Here is a 22543-nt window from a genome sequence, read left to right as displayed (position 1 = left end):
GGAAGCCCAGAGACTATCGCCCTAAGACACCCTTTAACCTGGAACTGAAGCCAGTCCTGGAGGTCACCTTTCAGCCAAATAATAGATTGACCTATGAAACAAACAGTAACACCCATGAAGAATGTGCTTCTTATAACAATCATCTATACAAGACCAAACAGGCAATATTTGCCCAAAAGCAAAGATGAGAAGGCAAGGAGGGGCAGGGAAACTGGAGGGACAGAAACAGGGCAGGCAGGGTGGAAATGCGGAGAGTGCTGACACATTGTGGGGATAGCAACCAACGTCATGGGACAAATTATAAGCCGTTGAACGGGAAACTATTACGCTGTGCAAACTTGCACCCAAAACACAACAAAATGTTAAAAAAAAAAAAAAAAAAAAAGTCTGAGTCATTTGGAATTTGGTATTTCTTGGCAGGAAAGTTTCTGGACATGAAGATGAAGAAATAGTGACATAAAGCAAATGAGATAGTTGTAGTGGTCTTATCAATAATGCTCCAGTCTGAGGTTCCTGAGGGGAAAATAGCTTTATATAATCCCAATCCCTGTCTCCCAACCCAACCTCACTGGAGAGGGGAGAGAGAGGAGTGGAGAGGATTTCTTATGTGAAAAAATAACTTGCAAGTTTAACTTACCTTTGCAACTTTCATTCAAGTTCTATAAATACGGTTACTTTGACCCAAACACCCTAATTTTCCTCCCTGACTTGCCAGAAAATCTTTGCCCTGGTTTATACTACCAGGAGTCCAGGATAAACTGTGGGGCTCATCTTCTTTGTCTTAAAGTGCTTTCACTCACTCTTTAAATATAAATGTTCCTACAAATTGTGAACTTATTTCTGTGATTTTGGTGGCACCACACTTCCAGGCAGAAGTAATGCAGCATTTTGATTCTTCCAAGTCTAATTTGTGATATCTTCAGTATCGTGCAAACCCTGGTGGCGTAGTGGTTAAGTGCTACGTCTGCTAACCAAAAGGTTGGCAGTTCAAATCCACCAGGTGCTCCTTGGAAACTTTATGGGGCAGTTCTGCTCTATCCTACAGGGTCACTATGAGTCGGAATTGACTCGATGGCACTGGGTCTGGTCTGGGTCTGTCAGTATCATATCGCAGGATAAATCTACAGACCATCTTAAGCCTTTCATAGAAAACCTATTAGCATTTTGATTGTTTTAGGATGACTGGAAGATGCTGCAGCCCTCAAGTACTGTATCATGCATATGCAATTTTAAAAAAGAGGCCTGGGAGAATTTAATAATCATATATTGAAACTCTTTGAGAATTTATTGCCCATTCTTGTAGAATTGGCATGACATTGTGGAAAATGAATCAATCAAATGAATCTATTATGAAGGACAACAGATGATTCCCGCTTCCTTGGAAAATGGTAGTGAACAAAATATCTGCTCCTCCAATTCCTGTCCAAGGATTTCCAAACAGGGCTTTAAACCGGTTCATTCCAGTTTCACCCCCTGCTGATTCTTACGATACATACCTAAGAATCACCTGGGGATCTGTAAGAATCACCTGGGGATCTTGTTAAAATGTAGATACTGATTCAGTATATCTAGGGGGGTGGAAAGGCAAATTCTCAGCAGGAGATCAAACCAGAATGAACTGGTTTGAAGCCTTGTTTCCAAGTAATGTTTCCCACTAATGCTTGAGGAATAGGGATGGTCAGAGAGTTTATTCTGAAACCTGCAGAAACTCCCAAAAGGAGATTCTGAGCACAAAGCGGGAGGTGGAGATTGATCATGGTGCTTAAGAGAAAGGAACAGATGATTCATTTGGCTGAAATTAGACTTTCCAAATTCTTCTTCTCAACTGGCAAGAGTATGCAACTTTGTGCTCCTGGCATTTCCAAGTGCAGGCTATGGCTTCAAAAACCCATTAGTGAGGGCAGAAAATCCCTTGGGTTAAACACAGAATCCTCAGGGAAGTGGTATTTTCTGCCTTCCCTTTTTTTACCACCACTCTTCTTTATTGTGTATATCCACTCCTCTTTACAGAAGGCAGCATAGAAATCACCTCGTCCAACAAAAATGAGTGTGAAGACATTTGCTACATCTTGACAAAAGGAGGCAAGAACATCTTACTACTGAAAGCAAAAGCTATTTGTCCATTTAGCATCGTCTTCTAGAGGTCCTTACAGAGAGCTTTCCAAGGTAGAATCTGATAACCTCTCTATGATTTCTTTCATAAGAATCAACGATCTTACCCACTTAGTCAAAGGAAAAGAGAAGGAGCAGACTGTCTCTTTAAAAAGATGGTCATTTGGCCATGGTCTCGGGGAACATCTAGCTCAATTGGCATAACACAGTTCATAAAGACAATGTTCTACATTCTACCTTGGTGAGTAACGTCTGGGGTCTTAAAAGCCTGTGGGCAGCCATCTAAGATACTCCACTGGTCTCACCCCTTTGGGAGCAAGGGAGAATAAAGAGAACAGAAAACAAGGAAAAGATTAGTCCAAAGGACTAATGGACCACAGCTACCAAGGCCTCCATCAGACTGAGTCCAGTACAGCTAGCTGGTGCCCGGCTACCACCACTGACTACTCTGACCGGGATCACAAAAGAGGGTTCTGGACAGAGCTGAAGAAGGATGTAGAACAAAATTCTAACACACAGAAAAAACACCAGATTTACTGGCCTAAAGGAGACTGGGGAAACCCTGAGAATATGGCCCCCAGACACCCTTTTAGCTCAGTGGTGAAGTCACTTCTGAGGTTCACTGTTCAGCCAGGGATTGGACAGCCCCATAAAACAAAACAGGACTAATGAGGCATAGCAGTCCAGGGACAAGGGTTAGAAGGCAGAAGGGGGCAGGAAAGCTGGTGATAGGGAACCCAAGGTTGAGTAAGGACAGTGTTGTAGTGAGGTTGTTAACCATTGTCATAGGGCAACATGTGTACTGTTTAATGAGAAACTATTTTGTTCTGTAAACCTTCATCTAAAGTGAGAATAGCAGCACAATTGGAAGAGCATAGTCGATGTCACTGAACTGTGCATGTAGAAATTTTTGAAACGGTGTTTTTTGCTATGTATATTTTCACCAAAAAAAAAAAAAAAAAAGGTCAAGAAGGGAGAGGGTTGACATGTCGTGGGGTTGTTAACCAATGTCATAAAACAATATGTGTACTACTGTTTCATGAGAAACTATTTGTTCTGTGAACCTTCACCTGAATTAAAAAAAAAAAAAAAAAGATGGTCATTTGGGTAATGGATTTGTACCCAAGTGACTTTTGGTTGTGGGGCTGGAGGAGACTCTGCATTCTAAATTTAGCCAGAGGCTTTGACTTCCCAGGAACATATAAAGGAAGGATGGCTTGAGCAGAGGAAGCCGATCCAGGGCTACCCTGTATAAGAATGTGGAGTATCAGACTGAGTCTCCCAGAACTGGCAGAGAAAGTGGCAGCTATTACTCCTGGCCTAGATCCCCTGGTGTAATACGGATTCAGGTTGCTATTTCTAAAATGAGATGTGGGTTAAGAGTGAGTCGGCTTCAGGTTGTCCACCAACAACAGCAGAGCTTGGCTGACAAGCGAACAAAGGCTGTCACCTCTGGTTGTATTGAAAACACTGCTGAATAATCAAAGCTGGAACTTCAAAGGCTTTCATTCATCCTTGAAATATCTACGGAGCGAGGCATTGTGGAAAACGAAGATCAGCCAGACACAAATTCTGTGCTTGTCAGGATTATGACACGGCAAAGTAAAAATAGGTTACAAGTGAACTCATGGCGTAAGTGGAAGACATAGTGTGGGACTGGAACAGTGGGAATGTTTGTTCCCAGCTGGAGGTCAATTCTGAGTTGGGTTTTGTGGGACCAGTAGGATTTACACATGCAGGAGAAAGGAAAATCCAGAGAAGAATCATCTCGGACAAAGGCTCAGAAATGGAAAATCTCCTGGCATTTATGAGGAACAGCTGGCAGTTTGATTTAGCCAACCGGGGCGGGGAGGGGTAATAGGTTGGAATTCCTGGGATTTTCCTAAAACTGGTAGATAAAGAACACTTCATCTCCAGGCTGACCGTGGCGAAATCATTTCCAAACACACAGAAACTAGTGCCCAGTGTCACAGTTGTTGTTGTGTTGTTAAGTGCCATCGAGTCAATTCCAACACAGCAACCCCACGTGACAGCGCAGAACTTCCCCAGAGGTTTTCTAGGCTGTGATGTTTACAGAAGCAGAGTGCCAGGTCTTTCTCCTACAGAGTCGTTGGGTGGGTTCAAACCATCAACCTTGCGTTTAGCAGCCAAATGCTTAACCACGGCACCACCAGGGCTCCTTTTATGTAAGAGCTAACAGCAAAAATTCTTCCAGATGTGAAGAACGCCAAGATGTCTACCTTGTATACTGTACCTTCCTGCAACTTTCCCAATAGCAGCTCAGGTAACTGTCTTCTCAAACAGGGTTTCTCAATCTCACCACCGCTGACATCTTGCACTTGGTAGTTTTTTGTGGAGGGAGGCTGTCCTCCGCATTCTCGGATGTTCAGCAGCACCCCGGTGTACATCTACTGGAAGGCAGTAGCACCTTCTCTCTCAGCTGTGATCATCAAGTGTCTCCAGGCAAAACCAGTCCCCGTTGAGAACCACTGGCCTGCAGTGGGTCGGTGTGTCTGATGACTGTTCTCCTGACATAGAGGGAGAGAACCAAGGTAGGGGCTCAAACACCAAAACCAAACCCGCGGTCGCGGAGTCGATTCTGGCTCACGGCGACCCTACAGGACGGAGTAACGCTGCCCCACAGGGTTTCCAAGGAGTGGCTGGTGCATCTGAACTGCCAACCTTTTGGTTAGCATCTGTAGCTTGCCGTAGCTCTTAACTACTGTGCCACCAGGGCTCCAAGATAGTTTTTTTTTTTTTTTTTTAAGAAAAAAAAAGAGTCCTTCTACATTGCCAATGTGAGGACTCTGCCAAAAGAATCCGTATTTTTTAGTTTTACCTGCCTTTTGATACATACCACTTTATAACTCAGCATAAATGGCCATAAATAGTCCAGATATCTGCAAATGTGGCTGCTACTTATCTGTGAAGGAATTCCTGGGTGGTACAAAGGGTTAAGCACTCGACTGCTAGCAGAAAGGTTGGCAGTTCAAACCTACCCCTCAGAAGACAGGCCTGGAGATCTACTTCTGAAGGTCACAGCCTTGAATATCCTGTGGAGTCCAGTCTACTCTGCACACATGGGGTCGCCATGAGTCAGAATCAACTTGATGGCAATTAACAACTTATCTGTAAAGATTAGAATCATTACTTATTTCTGGTTATTCTTCAAAACGACAACTAAAATCACCTAAAAAGACTTTCACTGAAAGTTATTTTTTAAGTAGGAAGAATAACAAGTTAACTGCTATTTCTACCCAATGCACAAATCAAACTTCGACAGGATCAAAAGTTACTGGATCAATTTCTGGTCCCCAAAATTGGGTAGTAGTCTCAGCTTCGGCATTAAACAGCCAGGCAGGATTAGAGGAGGAGGAGAAAGGAGAATTGAGCTAAATGACCTCTAAAGTTCTTTGAGCTCTGAATTTTCAGTTCAATTCTGGAACACCAGAAAAAGCAAGGATGAAGCAAATATATATTGTATCCATCTGAGATTTTCTAAGAAGTTATTTTTTTTGTTTAAAAAATGTGAGCCTTTTGAAATACACTAAAACTTTGCTCCAAAAATAAATAAATGCATGCCAAGATGCCTACAATACGTTTCATATTTGACATGCTATGGAACATCTGCCAATCCCTGGTGGCGCAGTGGTTGAAGCAACTGACTACTAACAGAAAGGTCTGCAGTTCGAAACCAGCAGTGGCCCCCGAGAGAAAAATGCTGCAGTCTGCTTCTGTAGAGATTTACAGCCCTGGAAACCCTACAGGGTCGCTGTGAGTCAGAATTGACTCCACAGCAGTGGGTTTGGATTTGGGTTTATGGAGCATTTGCTCCATTATGAAAAATACATAATGAAAATATATAAAGTGAAATCCTGAGATGAGGAATTGATCCCAGAGTGGGACAAAGTTAAAAGAAAGCTGCACAAATGGTCAAAAATTACTACTATTTTAAGGATATTTCTATCGTAAGTTATTTGAGAAATGTATATATAAATACAAAGCTTTTTTATACTACAATTTTCTGTAATTGTCCCTATATTTTTATGTCCTTAAATGAAAATGTGTCTGCAGTGTACCAGAATACAGGATAGAGTATAAGCATCACTAGATAATAACAGTACTGTCACTGAATCCATGTTGGTTGAAAGACATTGGTACAAAGGAATCAACCTAAGGTAGCATACTTTTCATTGTTAAAAACTCTTCCTTTAGAATCAAAGACATTTGTAGGAAATGAGACCATCTAAATAGTTGTGTATGACTAACAAAAATACTGATGATAAATATGATACATTACATCCTTCCACTCTAAAATTTCTAAAATCAAAAGTTCTTTTTTTTTGCCAATTTGTTTTCTAAAACAGCATCTTCTGTTAGGTAAATATATTTATATAACTGTTCTCTATTCTTTTAGATGCAGCGTTTGACTCCATAATATACTAATTAATTATATACAACTGTTCTCTATTCCTTTAGATACAGCATTTAACTCCATAATATACTAATTAATTTCCAGAATAGTGGTTTAGGCAGGGAGAGCCATCTTCTCTAATTTTATTATGTTCATAGTTATCCTATTTTACCCTCAACAATAGTGTGTTAAATTAGTGAACATTATTAGAATTCCTCCTGAATACTATACAGGCAATTTGCAATATTCTGAGAAAGCATTTGCTTCCTCTAAACCCAGATGGCAGAGATTTCATCTCACACACCAACTCCAGAAACTGACCTAGATTGTGGTGTTAGGGATTTAGGAAGCCACCACAGGGATTAGCAGGAGTGTTGTCAGCAATTAAGGCATGAATGCTGTTTACCCCCATCATGCCAGGGACTGGCATCCCGCTCTCCGTGAGGTGGGTCCTGAAGGATGAGTAGGAGTTTGTTATCCAGTAAAGAGGGCGGGCACTCTAGGCAGAGGGCACAGCAAATGCTAAAGCTTGAACATATGTTAGGGCATAGGATGTTTGGAAAATAGCTACATAAACAGGACTTTGGATAAAGTTTCCTAAGAAACACTGGATACAAGAAATCAAGACGCTGAGTGTAACAATCAAGTAAACAGAGGTGTTATGAACATTTACTGCGTGACAAATCTTAGGCACCTCACACTCTCGTTGGACGTGGTTACAAAGAAACAGGGCGCTTTGGTTAAATACAGTCTGCATAACCGCATCATATATACACTAAACCAAAACCAAACCTGTACCGTTGAGTTGATTCTGACTCATAGCAACCCTACAGGATAGGGGAGAACTGCCCCATAGGGTTTCCAAGCAGCACCTGGTGGATTCAAACTGCCGACCTTTTGGTTAGCAGCCGTAGCTCTTACCCACTATGCCACCAGTTTCCATATATACATTACAAATCTTCAAATACCTGAAAAATAGCAACAGCAAACAGGATTACATCTCAGTTGATTCAGGAAGTAGGTAACTCTGCAGTACCTCAGGGTACTTTTAGTATGAAAGTCAACTACACCTCTGCTTTCACTGTCCAAGTTAGCAAACTAAGTTTTGGTTCAGGAAATGCTGGCAAACCCACCTTTTACTGTAAGATTTGATATTTGAGCTACATACAGAATTGAATTCATGGAAATTAATCCCGGATATTTTGAGGTATTATTCCCACTGTGAGTATATGTTTAAAATGATGGCTGCTATGAATTAATCAAATCATAAAGAAATCCTTGTGTATTAGGAGCAAGAAAAAATCTGTGTTTGCACCAGTAAAGGTTCTAATAAATTCCATTTTATATATTTAATCCATTGCAAAACTTAGTTTCAGATTTTATTACTGAAAGAAACATCCACATTTATTTTAGTCAATGATGAAGAGAGTAATAAATAATGAAACATCAACAACAGTGAGAGGTTTTTCAGGTCAGTGACACGCTCCTTTTAAGATCAGACAGCGTTTTTCCAGTATTTCAAAAGGAAAGAGCCAAAGCAGTTAGAAAAGGAAAATAGTTTACTTGCGAAGGTTCAAGGGGATCAGACTTCAGACTGACTTAGCAAATGAAAAATATAATAAGTACTTAAAGGAAAATACAAATTTATCACGGTCACTAAGTTTGCATTAGTTGTTCTTGGTGGAAGATGTAAATTTTAACATCTGATTATCACATCCAAGAAAGTCTAACGTAACTCTCACCATCAGCATTGGAAAAGTCAGGAATAAAGTGTCTTTGCCAGGAAGTCTAGGCATACAGGAAATGCTCGATGTTTCAGTTATTTTGGGGACTAGAAATTGACAGGGTGACCCTGTTCTCTGGTTAATCTTAGGGTACAAAGTCTTAGTCATGATGGAAACAGGCCATAGGATCTTTTTTTGCTTCCACAGCATAAAGCAAATGTCACTACTATACAACAGAGGCAGGATATTTCTTATAAATACATACATTCTTGTTTAAGCATTTAAAAACCTCACCATTTCTACCAACTTTTCCTGGTCCATTAGACTGAGCCTACTCCCTGACACAAGCTTTCAAAGTAATGAAGGCAGCTATCACACCCCCACACTCTTCTGACGGTGACATGGACAGGTTCCTACCATGTAGTTAACGTTCGTAAATACGACTGTTCTAAATACTCGGAGTTACAGAAACTCTTGTGAAATATTTTTTTTTTTTTAAAAAAAAACCTGCTTGTAAAAGCAAGCTAGCTTCTACTAAGTGTAATGGAAATGAAGAGAAAATGTAGATGTCTAATAAAATGATAGTTCACCTGTACAAAACGTAAGATTTATAAAACAAATTACTATAATCCTAAATCTTTCTCACGTTCTTGCTCAGGAATTCTTTTTCTCTCTCTGGTGAAGTTGGGCAGCTGCTCTCCATTCTCTTTTCTTTCAGAGGATGAGGGTGGGGAAAGGGAACTGCATTACTTCATCTTCTTAAAGAATCTTAAGTTCCGATTCTTTCAGTATGTTCGCTCTGCTTCCAAATTCAGGGTCCTGTACACATTTGACTGGCAATCCCCCACTTTTATTTTTTTTTTATCAATAAGGATATTGAATAGGACAAGTTTGGAGAATAAGCTCTTTACTGTACTCGCAGTAAATCGAACATGAAACCAGCTCACACTTCTCGTCTTGACACTGTCAAATGCACCATGGTTAGAGTAACCACACTTAGAATCTATTAGTTTAGACAGTTCTCAACCCTAGTTACCCATACAAAAATCAGGTTAACTGAAAACCTATTCTCTCTTTACCTAACGTGACTCAAAATATATTTCACAGGATCAAGTGAGTTTATGTAAGTGAATGTACTTTGCTGTTATGCAAATTATTGCTCTTATTAACCATTTGGAATATGTGCTTATAATTCAAAGTTCTTCATTAATGCAAGTTGCATAAACACCCAACATCATATAAAAATCACATTACTCTTACCAAGACTACATACTAAGGGCAGATGTTCCTACATATTCCAAAATATATTCTACATATTTAGCTACACTCAGTATGAATGCATCATGACTGTAATTCCATCTGATGAGAGGATTATATTGTGCCTGATTAGGTCCTATTCATGGCCCTATCACAAAGTGTCATTCTAAAATTTTGTCACTTTACAAGATCTCCATTGAATATGTCCCAGCTCAAGTGTGATAAATGGTTTCAGTTTAATTTGGAACACAGATGAGATTATTGTACATTTTCTTCTGTCTTAGAAATTACTTATTTGGATTTAAATTTCATTCTTTTTAAAATGAACTTTTAAAGCCATTTAATAGATCTTACCATTTTTAAAAAAATTGTACCGATCAATGTCATTCATTTAAAAACATGAAAAATTAGAAATGCAAGATTTTGTCTTCACGGTTTTTAGTGTTATCCATTTGGGAGTTATAGCATTTAAAGTGTTGAGTTACAATTAGGCAAATAACCTGTGTGTTTGTGTGCGTGATGCTATAAACCCTAAAAGTTAACACTATGGGCTCCAGAGTGCCTGCTATAAATCCCAGCTCTCCCACTGGGCAATTTCCTTTACCTCAGTCTCAATCAATTCTTGTTTTAAAATAGGCCTGAGAGACTCCACCTCCCAGAGCCACGGTTCACTGAATATGTATATAGTTTAGACAAGCACGTGGCACATAGTAAGTGCTCAAAAAAACAATGTTATTTTCAAATATTGTGCTCTTTTGAAGTTGAGATCTCACTTCTGAAAGTGTAGCGTCTAAACATTCTAGGTAAGCATTTCTAGACTAAACTTCAAGATTTAGGTACAAGAACTAAACGTCGACTTGTCAGAAGTCTAACGTAGCGTCTGATAATCGCAGTAGGTACTCGATGCTAACGACAGGTGAGAGAATGTCTGCACATACAATTATAGTCCGAATGTCATTAGGTCAACTCAGTTTGTAATTCTTATTAGCTGTTAACAAAAACTTAGTTTACCCGGCACGCATGGTCTTTTGGTGGGGCCAAAGAAGAAATTACTGAATCCACTGATGATACCTTGGTGATAACATTCTCTCTTTTTGATTTGAAGGTGTCCTTGAATGGCCATTTTGGACAAAACTGGTTGTGGTGGCCATTGGCTTCACAGGAGGTCTCGTCTTCATGTACGTTCAGTGTAAGGTCTACCTTCAGCTGTGGCGCAGGCTGAAGGCCTACAACCGTGTGATCTTTGTGCAAAATTGTCCAGACACTGCCAAAAAGCTGGAGAAGAACTTCTCAGGTAATGCAAACACAGACATCAAGGATGCTGTGGTTGTGCCTGTATCACAAACGGGTACCAGCGCACCGCCGCCTGCAGAGGGCGGCCCCCCTGAAGTTGTACCAGTTTGACGAAGCCAGTTGGGAGTTTCTTCACTGCAGAATAAGCCCTCAGCCACTACAAAGGACAGAAGTGACCCTGATCTAGTCTCTCCATCTCCTCCTCTGTCTCCTGCTGACTCGTTTTTCCTTACTTCGCACAAAAAGGAAGGGAGAAAAAAACACCAAATGTCCAGGATCTCATGAAGCAAAGCCTCAAGTGTGATACGGAAATGTGAAAAGTTTGCCAGAGAATGATTTCTAAGACAATTAAGCACTATTGGGGTGAGGCTTCTAGGCAATGACAAGAGACTTAATGGACACACGATACTCTTCACAGCAACAGGGAAAAGTGGAAAAACACAGACTTGAATTGCAATGCGTGTTTCCTCTAGGGCCTTGTAGGATAACTATCTCATCTGGAAATAACATATTTGGTTTAAAGCTTGAAACTGCCTGCATCATCCCTAGTCACACCGGAAATAAAACTGGAGGATGCATATTTTGATATTCATACTTTGACAGATAACAGATTTTTACAGCTATAGTGGAGTCAATTGTTTTGACAGATGCATGTTTTTAAAATAGTTGCAAGACACATTTGAAATATTAATACTTGGAATTATGTTTAAGTCATGAACAAAAGATTTACAGAGAATTTTTTGGTTTAATTAGTTCTGATCTGTTAAAACACTCTCAGAAGTTGAAACCAACGATGGGGTCCTATAATTTATCTCTTTATTTGTCCCTCTAAAACAGCACTGTCCAGTAGAAATGAATGTGAGCCACACATGTGGGCCACAGATACAATTTTAAATTTTCTAGTAACTATATTAGAAAAAAAAATAGGTGAAATTAATTTTGATAATATTTTAACCCTTTATTTCCAAATTATCATTTTAACATGTTATCAGTATAAAAAATTATTAGTGAGATAGTTTACATCTTGTTTTTTTTTGAACCAAGTCGTCAAAATCCATATGCATTTTATCTTCACAGCATATCTCAATTTGAACTACTGTATTTTTACGCAAATAATACTAGCTTCTACATTTCTTTGCCCCGCAAGGTATTTTCGTAAGTGCACTATAATTTTTATCACCGTGACATGTTAAAAAAAAAAAAAATAGCACAGTGGTGCTTACGAAAATACCTCACGGGGGAAGGGCAGGGTTGGCAAACAAACATAGGAGGCACAAGTTATCTGAGTAAAAATGCAGTAACCATATTGGACAGCACAGCCTAAAATGAGAGACTAAGGCTCTACTTTTAATAGCTGAATGTTTTAGAACAGCAGCTCACTTCATCCTTTTATTCAAAGTCTCACAAATGTTACCAATTTACAAAGCACTAAATTAACCAAATTAAATATCCCGCTTCAAGACTGGATGAAGCTATCACCCCCAGAAGTAAGTAAAGCAATCTGCCTGCGTAAAAGTTCTGCAATTAACTTCTTTTAATTACTATGAAGCACTTACGCCATAGGAAAACAAAAATGAAGTATTTTTGTCATCCAATCAAATGTGTAAGGTTATGAGGTATTTTTTACTCATATGAGGTATCAACCTGACAAATGAGTAGTTATGGCCAAGCATCTAAACCCTATTAAAAGCTGACAGTATATCCCTTGCTCAGCTGGGAAGCAAAAATAGTCACCAGAGTCTGTAAGTGAGAAATTGAGTTGCTTTGGTTTGACAGTTCAGTGGATTACTGTGCATATTCATGTAAAATTGAAGTGTGACTGATATCGCAGTGAGCTACATTAATGACTATAGATATAGTGGCCTGTCAAAAAAGATATCCTATGTAAAAAGAGAGGTGGTTTATCTTTGTTAGCTGTCGTATTTATTACTATGGAAAGGCAACCATCACGGCGCCAAGAACCAAAGCGTGGGTCCTGTACTGCACAAATCTGGGGGTCACACCAACGCACTCTGTAATTAACAGTGTCCTTGCTCCTCACAGATTATCATAGGAACGGACAGTAACAACCTTTTAGTTAGTGAAAGGATGGTATTAATATTGGTAGTGCTGACAATGAGTTCAAATAGTCCCAATTCCTACGGATTTTTTTTAAAAAAAAAAAAAGGTAAACAACGTCAGCTTTGTGTGCGTGTGGTGTGTGTGTTCATGTATACATGAGAAAAATGTTAAGATTTTCAGTCAATCAGGAAATAAAAGGTTTAAAACTCATCTTTCTTAAAACTTGTAGGGGTGTGGAAGAAAGGCATAGGCAGAACAAAGTAGCTGGAACGAAACTGGGTCAAAAATTCTGCATAAATAAGGGCACAGGAAATGGTGTTTTAAAAAATACATAAACTTTTGAGAAACTATACTTCGTATTAACTTCAAGTTTCTGTTTCAAAGGTTTAAGGTAAATATATTCGTGTATAACAAACTGGGTGATTTAACCATGGCGCCTCACCTGAGGCATTCACCTGGATTCGATTTTCCTGTTAATTTTCTTCAACTTTTACCTAATTCATTTTTCCTGTGATTTAGCAATGGCAACATGTTGTTTACAAACATTCCTGGAGGAAAAAAATCTAGTCACCAGCAAACAAAGACATGTTGATTGCTCTTTTGTTTGCACTGGAGGAAAAAAGGGTTATTTAGCTGAATTACTACCAAAAATACTGTTTAATTCTGCACAAATCAAAGCAAGATACGTCTAAGTGCACAGCCCATGTCATAGTGGGAGATAATTGGCTAAAATAAGGCCTATTTATTAAAGGCTATGTTCAACACTAAGAAAAGGTATTTAGAAAGAAATGCAAGGGTAGCATTACTGTTAAAAAAAAAAAAAAAAAAGTTGCCATCGAGTCGTTCTGACTCATAGCGACCCTACAGCATTACTATAGTAACGATAAACAATGGTATTTTAGAATTATACCTAAATTCTCAAAATTAACTTTTATGGGCTTTGACTTTATTGAAATGAGAAAATAATATAGCTCCCTAACAGGTTAAAGTCAGCAATTTATTCTGTTATTTTTCTGACCCTTTTTAAACCCTGAACTCCTGAATTTAAACCTTCTAAAACATTTTTCCTATGATGGCTGCTTATGGTTCAAGCAATCTGAAAGAACTACATGCATTTAAAACCTACTGCTGATTACAGTATTTTTACATTTTTTGTGTGGTGATGGTTCACCTGACCTTTCAAACAATGAAAGGATCTGGCTTTGTGGCAATGCTTTTCTGGGCTGAATATAACCCTCAAAAACACAAACAAAAAAACCTTGCTCCCAGGAATGACAGTTTTTTGAAGCTTGTTTTACCTGGTCATAGAAGAAATAAAATGGGATTGAAACAAAAGACTGGAATCGAATAATAAACTTACAGTTCTGTTAAAAACCTAGGCTTTTTACAATCATGAATCTGTGGTATTATCAATATCACAAACCACAGATATTTACACTGTTAATTTTCTAACTAAAGAACTGTCACTTTTATTGTATACATTGTTCATCAAAGACTAAATTCTAAAGGAATGGAAGTCCAGTATTTTTTAAAAAGTGAAGAGTCCAAAAGGCAATTAAGCTTAAGCACAAAAACAAAAGAAAAGCCGAAACAAAAAGGACGGCACCAACCAACCTGGGAGACAGCGGTGTCTGCGAAGCGGAAGGAGGACAGGTATATACTGAAAGAATCTTTCTAAATGGCCAGGACTGAACTCACCCTGAGCTGCCTGTTCCATGTGATCACAGTCCTGCAGAGATGGTCTCATAGTGATACTTTATCTGGCTTTGCAAAAGGTCCTTAAGTACACCTAAAACATCTATTCTTTGCCTGGAAAATTAACTCATTAGATCAATGACATCGTTAACCCATTGCTGTGGAGTCCATTCCAACTCACAGCGACCCTGGAGGACAGAGTAGAACTGCCCCATAGGGTTTCCAATGCGTAGCTGGTGGATTCGAACTGCCGACCTTTTGGTTAGCAGCCTGAGCTCTTAACCACTGTGCTACCAGGGCTCCATGACATCATTAAACCAAACCAAAAACCGAACCCCTTGCCATCAAGTCGATTCCGACTCACAGTGACCCTACAGGCATTCAACTGTCATCAGGGCAGGGTGGGGAAGATTGTTACATCTGGCAGAGTTTACCTTCCCTGACCTGGCTACTTAGTATTCTGGACTAGAACAGAGCACTTCAAACCCGTTCTTGTTATTACTGTAGTTGTTACATAATGACAGTGCAGGCTCACGCTTTAAGAAAGATGAAAACCTTTTTTCCTTTCCATAAGTCAGCCCAATGGTGCTATTTTACATACCAACGCAGATGGAAGAAGTACTGTTCTTTTGGGCTGCAGTGTTTCCTCCACATCTGAAAAAAGCCCATTTTGAAAGTATTACATTAAAACAAACAAGGAAAACATTATTTTGACTGTGTGCAATTTTTGAGACTGGGCATTTGCACTATTTTACCTGATCCTCTTGCATTAACAATTTAATGTTTTGTGAATAATGTGTATGAAGACAAATTAAGAGAAAGTAATTGTGTGTGAAAGACTTTGTATATTAAACATGTGACCCAAACTTCTGTTGTGCTTTCTCTTTTAGCCTAAATAACAAAGATTTCTGCAGATTTATATTTGCAACATACAAACAGGCTTGAGATCTTGATGTATCACCTGATTTAGGATTTACTGATGGGCTGCGTTCCTAAGCAGGGTGTGAACATACTCTTAATTTTAAGTCAAACATGCTGACTAAACCTTGTTATTCTGCAAAAGAATACACAGGTGCATTAGTAAGAGGAAATCAATGGAAATAATTTATACAGACTTTCAAATCTGTTTTAAAAAACTTTTTAATTTAAAAAATCACAATGGGAACCAGAAGTACTTTCTCATGACAAGGTCTGGCTACAGAACTAAGAATATAAAGACATTTCTCTACTTGGAAATAATGAGACTTTGAAATCTATTTCTAATCTAAGAGGTTTGTTGCTGGTAAGGAGAATGTCCCTCTCCAAAGCCCCGACTTCTAATCCTGAATGCAGGGTAAATGAACTCCTGTCCCAGGGTACCCAGAGGCCTTTGTCATGGACTGAATTCTGTCCCCCCAAAATATCTGTCCACTTGACTAGGTCATGATTCTCAGTATTGTGTGATTGTCCCCCATTGTATCATCTGATGTCATTTCCCTATGTGTTGTAAATCCTATCACTATGATGTAGTAAGATGGACTAGTGGCAGTTATACTGATGATGTCTACAAGATTAGATAGTGTCTTAAGCCAATCTCTTTTGAGATATAAAAGAGAGAAGCGAGCAGAGAGACAGGGGGACCTCACACCACCAAGAAAGCAGTGCCGGGAGCAGAGCACATCCTTTGGACCTGAGGTTCCTGTGCTGAGAAGCTCCCAGACCAAGGGAAGACTGATGACAAGGACCTTCCTCCAGAGCTGACAGAGACAGAAAGCTTCCCCTGGAGCTGATGCCTTGAATTTGGACTTGTAGCTTACTGGACTGTGAGAGAATAAACTTCTGTTTGTTGAAGCCATCCACTTGTGGTATTTCTGTTATAGCAGCACCAGACGATCAAGACAGCCTTCTATTAGACTAATTGTATCAGCTCATTCTTCTGCCCAGATTGGATGTCTGAATTCTTGTAACCTTCCCCCACCTCCCAACATGACATCGAACACTCCTAGACCACTAATCATTGTCATCGCTTGTTCGATTAAGAATCTTGAACGGGGTGCTGTGACAGGAAGTCCCCAGGGCAGAGAGTGTGTGGGAGTTGAGATGTTTTAGATACAGAGGTGACTTCAGCCGAGATCTAAAGGATGAGGAAAAGAATCAGTTACCATCAGCCTTGCAAACACTCAGGATGACGATGCGAGAAGAGAGAACAGTAAGCACCAAGGTCCGGAATGGGGAAATGTCAAGCAAGGCGGACGAGATTCAGTCAGTAAAAAAAGAGGCCTTGTTAGGCTCAGCACATTACTCACACAGACAGCAAAAGATGAACACAGGTGCCAGGTCCCTACTGTCTTGTCCCACAAGTTGACACCAGAAGAAAAGGTGCCAGATGGCATGACGATGTAACACAGGTGACAGGGCACCCTATTGCTGTGGAGTTGATCCCACCCCACAGCTAAGCAGTTTTATAACCTGCAGCTGCCCCCTGGAGGCGCAAGGTGGAAACTTCATACTCATCAGAACCCAGCAGGCCATCACTGAGAAACTGTCTCGCAGCATCCTCCCTGGAAGACAGAGGCAAATGAGACGTGGCCTGTGGCAGGTCCTCCTGAGCCTCCATATCCTTGTGCTCCACGAAGGGCACAGGGCGATCTGCCAAGGCTGAGATCAGCCACAGCCAAGCCTTGCCTGAGCGGCCTCCGTGCACACAGAGGTCATCAGTGTGCCGCACGGAGCTGTTCCATGACACGACACGGCCGGACCCACTCGAGGGAAAGACAGAAGGCCAGCGTGTAGGGTGCACACTAAAGGGCAAGTGGGCACAAGCTGAGGTGCAAAGGCAGTCGGGAATCAGATGGTTCCAGACTCCTCTGGCTAGAGCAGGTAACATGAATTTCATTCCAAACACCATGGAAAGATACTGTAAGAATTGAAACAAAGAGGTGGCCTCTTTTAACGCAGGTTTTTAAAAATTCATGATCGACACCTTGGATAATGGATTAAAGAGGTGGCAGGAATGCCAGTTAGGAAGCTACTAATAATTTGGGAAATGGAACCGGAAATACTAATTACATTGGGGGGAGGGCATGGAAGAGAGAAAGAGAAGAATCAAGGACAATTTGTAAGGAGATTCTGGCTTAAGAAACTGAATGGAAAACTTTGGGAGGATCAAGGTTCCTGAAAAGACAACAGGGAGTGAGATCCAGAAGTCAAACAGAAGCACTCACCTTTGAAAGCAGAAAAGCTACTCTACACTTTACACCGAAGGAGAAGAATATGATAGCCTCTACTTTCTCAAGGATGTATAAACGGCCAACATTGAAAGGTGGGCATTCACAGGCTAGTATTTAAGCGGTATTAGAATCGATTAATTGCATTAATTTATCTTACTACTTTTTCCTGCAAAACAGTTACCTCCAAGTTGGAACATGAACTCAGTAGGGAAACACAGTGAGACTGCTCAGCAGTGTTAAGAACCCACTCGAGAGCTGCAAACACGGAAGTGGAAACCGTCGGTCTGGTTTTTCTCACAACGTTCAGCTGCCTGGGCACCGGCACCGAAGAGCCAGAGAACGACGTCTTACTGGCCTGGGCTCTGAAACACGAACACTCGCAGTCAGGGGCAAAGGACCTGAAGGCACGTGCAAGGACGCAACTATCAACGTCAGTCGACGCTGAAGAAGAAACAACCTGCCAGCAGGAAACAGGTGACACATCGTGATGGAGGGAGGTCGGAGAAGTGCGGGGCCTCAGCAAACAGCCGAGGACAGACGACAACGAACCAAGAGCGGAACGCGCAAAATCAAGTTTACAGAGAGAGGTCCAGGTGCTGATACGGATCCGGGTGTGACATCGGTGTGCCTGCGATGGGATGGAGAAAAGAATGGAGAACTTAAAGCCCACAGTGTTAGACTTGTTATCCACAAGGCTACTGAAATCACTAACGGGACTGGACTAAGGGAGAAGGGGAAAGCTGAGCTAAGAGCTGAAATCGTCCAGTGAGTGGGCAGGTTTTACAGCAAGGGGAGCAGAGAATGGAGTCCCTGGGTGATGCAAACAGTCAACACTGCTAACCAAGTCCACCCGGAGGTGCCCCGGAAGGAAGGCCTGGCAATCTAAGGTAGAAAAATCAGTCGCTGAAAACCCTGTGAAGCACAGTTCTTCTCTGACACACATGCGGTCACCATGAGTCAGAGCTGACTCAATGGCAACTGGTTTTATTGGTAAGCAGATTATAAAAAGGAGGGGGACAGAGATAGAGCTTCGAAGAATGAAGGAAGCAATTATTCGGAAGTGGCAGCAGAGCAAGCAGGACACCTACCTAACCGCCTGAGGCACCCAGAACGCATAAAGAGTAGAAAAAGCTTCTGTTTGAGGTGAACAGAGTCCTAACGGCACAGCTGCGTCGGTAAGGCAAAGAAGTGAGTGGGGCATTAGGAAAAGAGACCTGAGATGTTGGAGTTAGCTGATTCGAGTTTAGAAATGTCTCATTAACTTACGACAACAGACATTCAGCTCGTTGGCTTGGACCAGGGACCAGCAAACTATGGCAAGTGGGCCAAACGCCGCTTGTGTATGGCCCATGATCTAAGAATGAATGTTACATTTTTAAAGGGCGGCAACACAAACACACACAGAGAATATGCAACGGAAAACTGCACGGCCTGCAAAGCCTGAAATATTTACTGTCTGGCCCCTTACAAGACAACAGTCTGCCAGCCCCTGGTTCGGCCAGCAGGAAATGCCAGCCAGGCGAGTTCCCTTTTCTCTGCTCTGTGGCCAAGGACCTCACAAGCTACGTCACAAAGACAAGCTACTGATCTACACAGGGATCTAAAGGAGCACACGTTCTCTGCAGTCAGTGATCAGGATCTCATCTACGAACAGCACTCTAAATGCCGCTCATCTCTCTCTCGGGCAGGCGCCCTGGCCCAGCCGGGAGCAGCATGACACTGACGCTTCATCGGCACACACACAGCTGGACCAGGTCCCAGCAGTGCAGCCTGTTAGCTGTGTTCTTGCCTTGGGCAGCACAGGGAAAACTAGGAACAACGTCGAAGGGGGAGCACTTCCACAAGTTACTCATCTAACAGGCTGGCTTTTAAAGCATCAGACCAGATTAAAATAAAGGTTCTTGTTCTCTTTAGCATAATTTATGACTCAGTTTAAAACAGCCATCATGAGACTAAATATGAAGCAAATATGAATCCAAAATAAAAGAGGGAGAAGAACTTTTCCTACAACTAACGACCACTGAGCTTCTTATGCAATCATAAAACCAGGCTTGTACACAGATTACTAATGCAAATCAGCATCAGGTATACCACTGAAAGTTAATCAGAACATAAAGAACTGAATTTGCAGAAATAAAATATTTTTAATTTTCCTAAGTAAAAAGGTTGTAACATTTTAAATCACCTGTTAACAACTTAGTTGGTATGGAGTTAACATACAGCATTTTTTATTTTCTTGAAAACATTCAAATGCAGTTGGATAGTAACCTTTATAAAACAGACTAAAGGATATGCTGCATATAACAAGGTCTGTGAAGAAGAACATTCTACCACAGCTATGTTCTTCCCGATCCGTGAAACAGTAAGTCATTTCTGTGTCAATTTAACCTGTCTCTTGAAGGGAAAAGAAAACGCATCAGTAAACTGATCGGGTCTTCAGTTACGTCTCTACAAACCAACCATCACTTTTCAGAATGAGAAAGCAGAAAATAATACACAATCGAAACGAGCTCACCTGACGGCATTTGTAAAGAGATAAAATACATTCACTATAAGAGACTGTTTATTTTTTACCATTTAACTCAGGCTCAGAAGACAAGAATAATGAACAATCCATCAGCCTATATGAATTCCATTATCCCATTTTCCCCTATTTTGTGATGAAAAACGCGGGGATGTCTCGGGGGAGAGTCAGTGTGACACTATCCGAGAGACACTCTCCTCTCACGAATAGTTCAAAAGATACCAACAGGTGCCTCTCAGAAAACAAGCTGCTGTCCACAGCTCAACACGGGAGCCCAAAACCCACTGCTGTGGCGTTAAGCACCCTAAACAAATGTGAGGAAAAAAATCAAACATCTTCTGTCCTCATTCCCATCAACTCCCACCCCCAGAAACTCAGGTTGAACAGGTTTTACAAATCACTTCTATCCGCTTTAACAATATAAACAATAAAGCCACTTTCATTTTTCATTATAACGTTGCTTTAAATAAAAATCCTAAACATCGTTTTTAAAACTGCGAATGGGACTCTCTTCATGGAAGGGAATGAGCTAGGCAGCAAATTCCTTTATCTGGACAATTATTCACTGCAATCAGTGAGTGTAACCTGAAGCTCTCAGATTCTTTATTCTCAACTCAAGAAAAGACAATTAGGTTACTGGAGTCATTTCCTCATCTGAGTCACTGGATTCATCTTTTAGTTCCAATTCCTCTAAGACTTTGTCTACAGCTGTGACATTTTTCCTCTTGCATTTCTTGGGAATTGCATCTTTAGCACAAATTTTTCTCATTTTAATATTTGGTAATTTCTTCAGATCAAAATCCCATTCCCTAGAAAAAAGAAAAGTTGGCAGAGGGAAAGGTGGGAAGTCAACAGTCAGTATTAAAAACTCTTAAAGTAGAAGATGGAAGTTTATAAATTTACAGCAGACTGAAATGCATTAGAGAGAAAAATACCGGTGCACAGAAAATATAATGTCCTCAGAACTGAGGCTTGCTTTTATTATATTTATTTTCTCCTTAATTTACACGAGAAGTAACTGCACAGAGTCCTGCATGTTCAGAACTTCAAGAGCAATTCAGGACAGTATTAGACAGACGGTAGAAAGAGGCCCTGCTCCACTCTCTTCTGCTCTGCCTCACCCGAGTGTCTCCCCCTGCCATGCTACACAGTATCAACAATGTCCAAAGTAGGACCCACGTCACACCCGCCAATCTCCAGAACGTGTGACATTTGTTTTTCTTTTTATTGATAGTGGCACATCACAGTTAAGTTTTGGCAATCAAATAATTTTATTCTTATAATAAAAAACTTTCAGTTTTTGAACAGCAGCACTTTTGTGACAATCCTTCTGTTCCAATTACTTTAGGAGCAATGTGAAGACTGTTTCAAGAACTGAACCGACAACACTAACAAAGACGAGGCTAATCTCTTCTCTCTGGCTTTCTGGCGGGGGGTGGGGGAAGAACTCACATTGTTTCATAAATAAGGGTACATTTATACATTTGATTGAATCATATTACAGGCAAAAAGCATAAGGTCTTAAAAAGAATCTTAAGCTCCATGTATTCAAATTATAAAGACATGTTATACGTGAGCTAAAAAGTAAACTTTTAAATATGCTTTTGAAATATGATAAATTCTATTAGAACTAATGTCTAAGAGTTCAGAAGTATAAAATATTATAAAATAAGCTTAAGGGTTTCAAAGAATACAACTCTGGATTTAAATTTATCTAAATTAAATTAAGATAAAATTTCAGACCCATGAACATGGTCTAGTTAAGACCAATTATTCATATTAATAAAAATAATTTTTTAAAGACAGAGAACCTATGTTTTAAGAATGCAAACACTGACATCCTACTCAGTGGTCTCCCTGATCATGGAAGAGAGTTATCAGAAAGACCAGTGTACCAACCACTTCCTGTTGCCTTAACCCTTCCCGGGTATCACTTCCCACTGACCATCTTCTTAGCCAAACAGGGTGCTACGGAACAGTTCTGGGCTGTGATTCGAGTTATCAAGTCTGTTATTTTACTGTTTATTGTTTACTATTAGCTTATTAAAAAATGAGAATTAGGGAGGAATAGTAACACCAAGCTCTTTGGAGTACTATATTAAAGTATTTTAAAATAGTTTGAAAAGCAAAAGGCTTACTGAGTCACTATCATTTCAATGTCAACCAGATGTTTCAAATAAAAAACAACACTGGAAAATTCTTACTTTTTCTGACAAAAGAGAAAACGTTAAAAGAAACCCATGTTTTTCTTTTA

General features: G+C 40.3%; 2 protein-coding genes across 3 annotated transcripts in view; one reads left to right on the top strand and one right to left on the bottom strand.

Moving 5' to 3' along the window:
* The window catches only part of MARCHF1 (membrane associated ring-CH-type finger 1), a 116898-nt gene extending 101446 nt beyond the window's left edge, over positions 1–15452 (top strand). The window contains exon 4 of one of the 2 annotated variants that reach the window (XM_023736623.1): positions 10613–15452. In XM_023736623.1, coding sequence (XP_023592391.1) covers positions 10613–10911 — 299 coding nt within the window. In that variant the 3' untranslated portion in view covers positions 10912–15452. Of the gene's footprint in view, positions 1–2010; positions 2362–10612 lie in introns of those variants that run through there. The other variant, XM_023736624.1, reaches the window with a different exon arrangement.
* Positions 15453–16307: 855 nt separating this feature from the next.
* TMA16 (translation machinery associated 16 homolog) overlaps positions 16308–22543 on the bottom strand; it is a 36184-nt gene continuing 29948 nt past the window's right edge. The window contains exon 7 of the mRNA XM_023736620.1: positions 16308–21098. Within this exon, the coding sequence (XP_023592388.1) occupies positions 20918–21098 (181 nt within the window). The 3' untranslated portion in view covers positions 16308–20917. The remainder of the gene's footprint in view (positions 21099–22543) is intronic.

Source organism: Trichechus manatus, unplaced genomic scaffold (assembly GCF_000243295.1).
Source record: "Trichechus manatus latirostris isolate Lorelei unplaced genomic scaffold, TriManLat1.0 scaffold00089, whole genome shotgun sequence".
NCBI classification, from domain to species: domain Eukaryota; kingdom Metazoa; phylum Chordata; class Mammalia; order Sirenia; family Trichechidae; genus Trichechus; species Trichechus manatus.
Note: the sequence above shows the minus strand (reverse complement) of the source record. Positions and strands in the feature narration are given on the sequence as shown.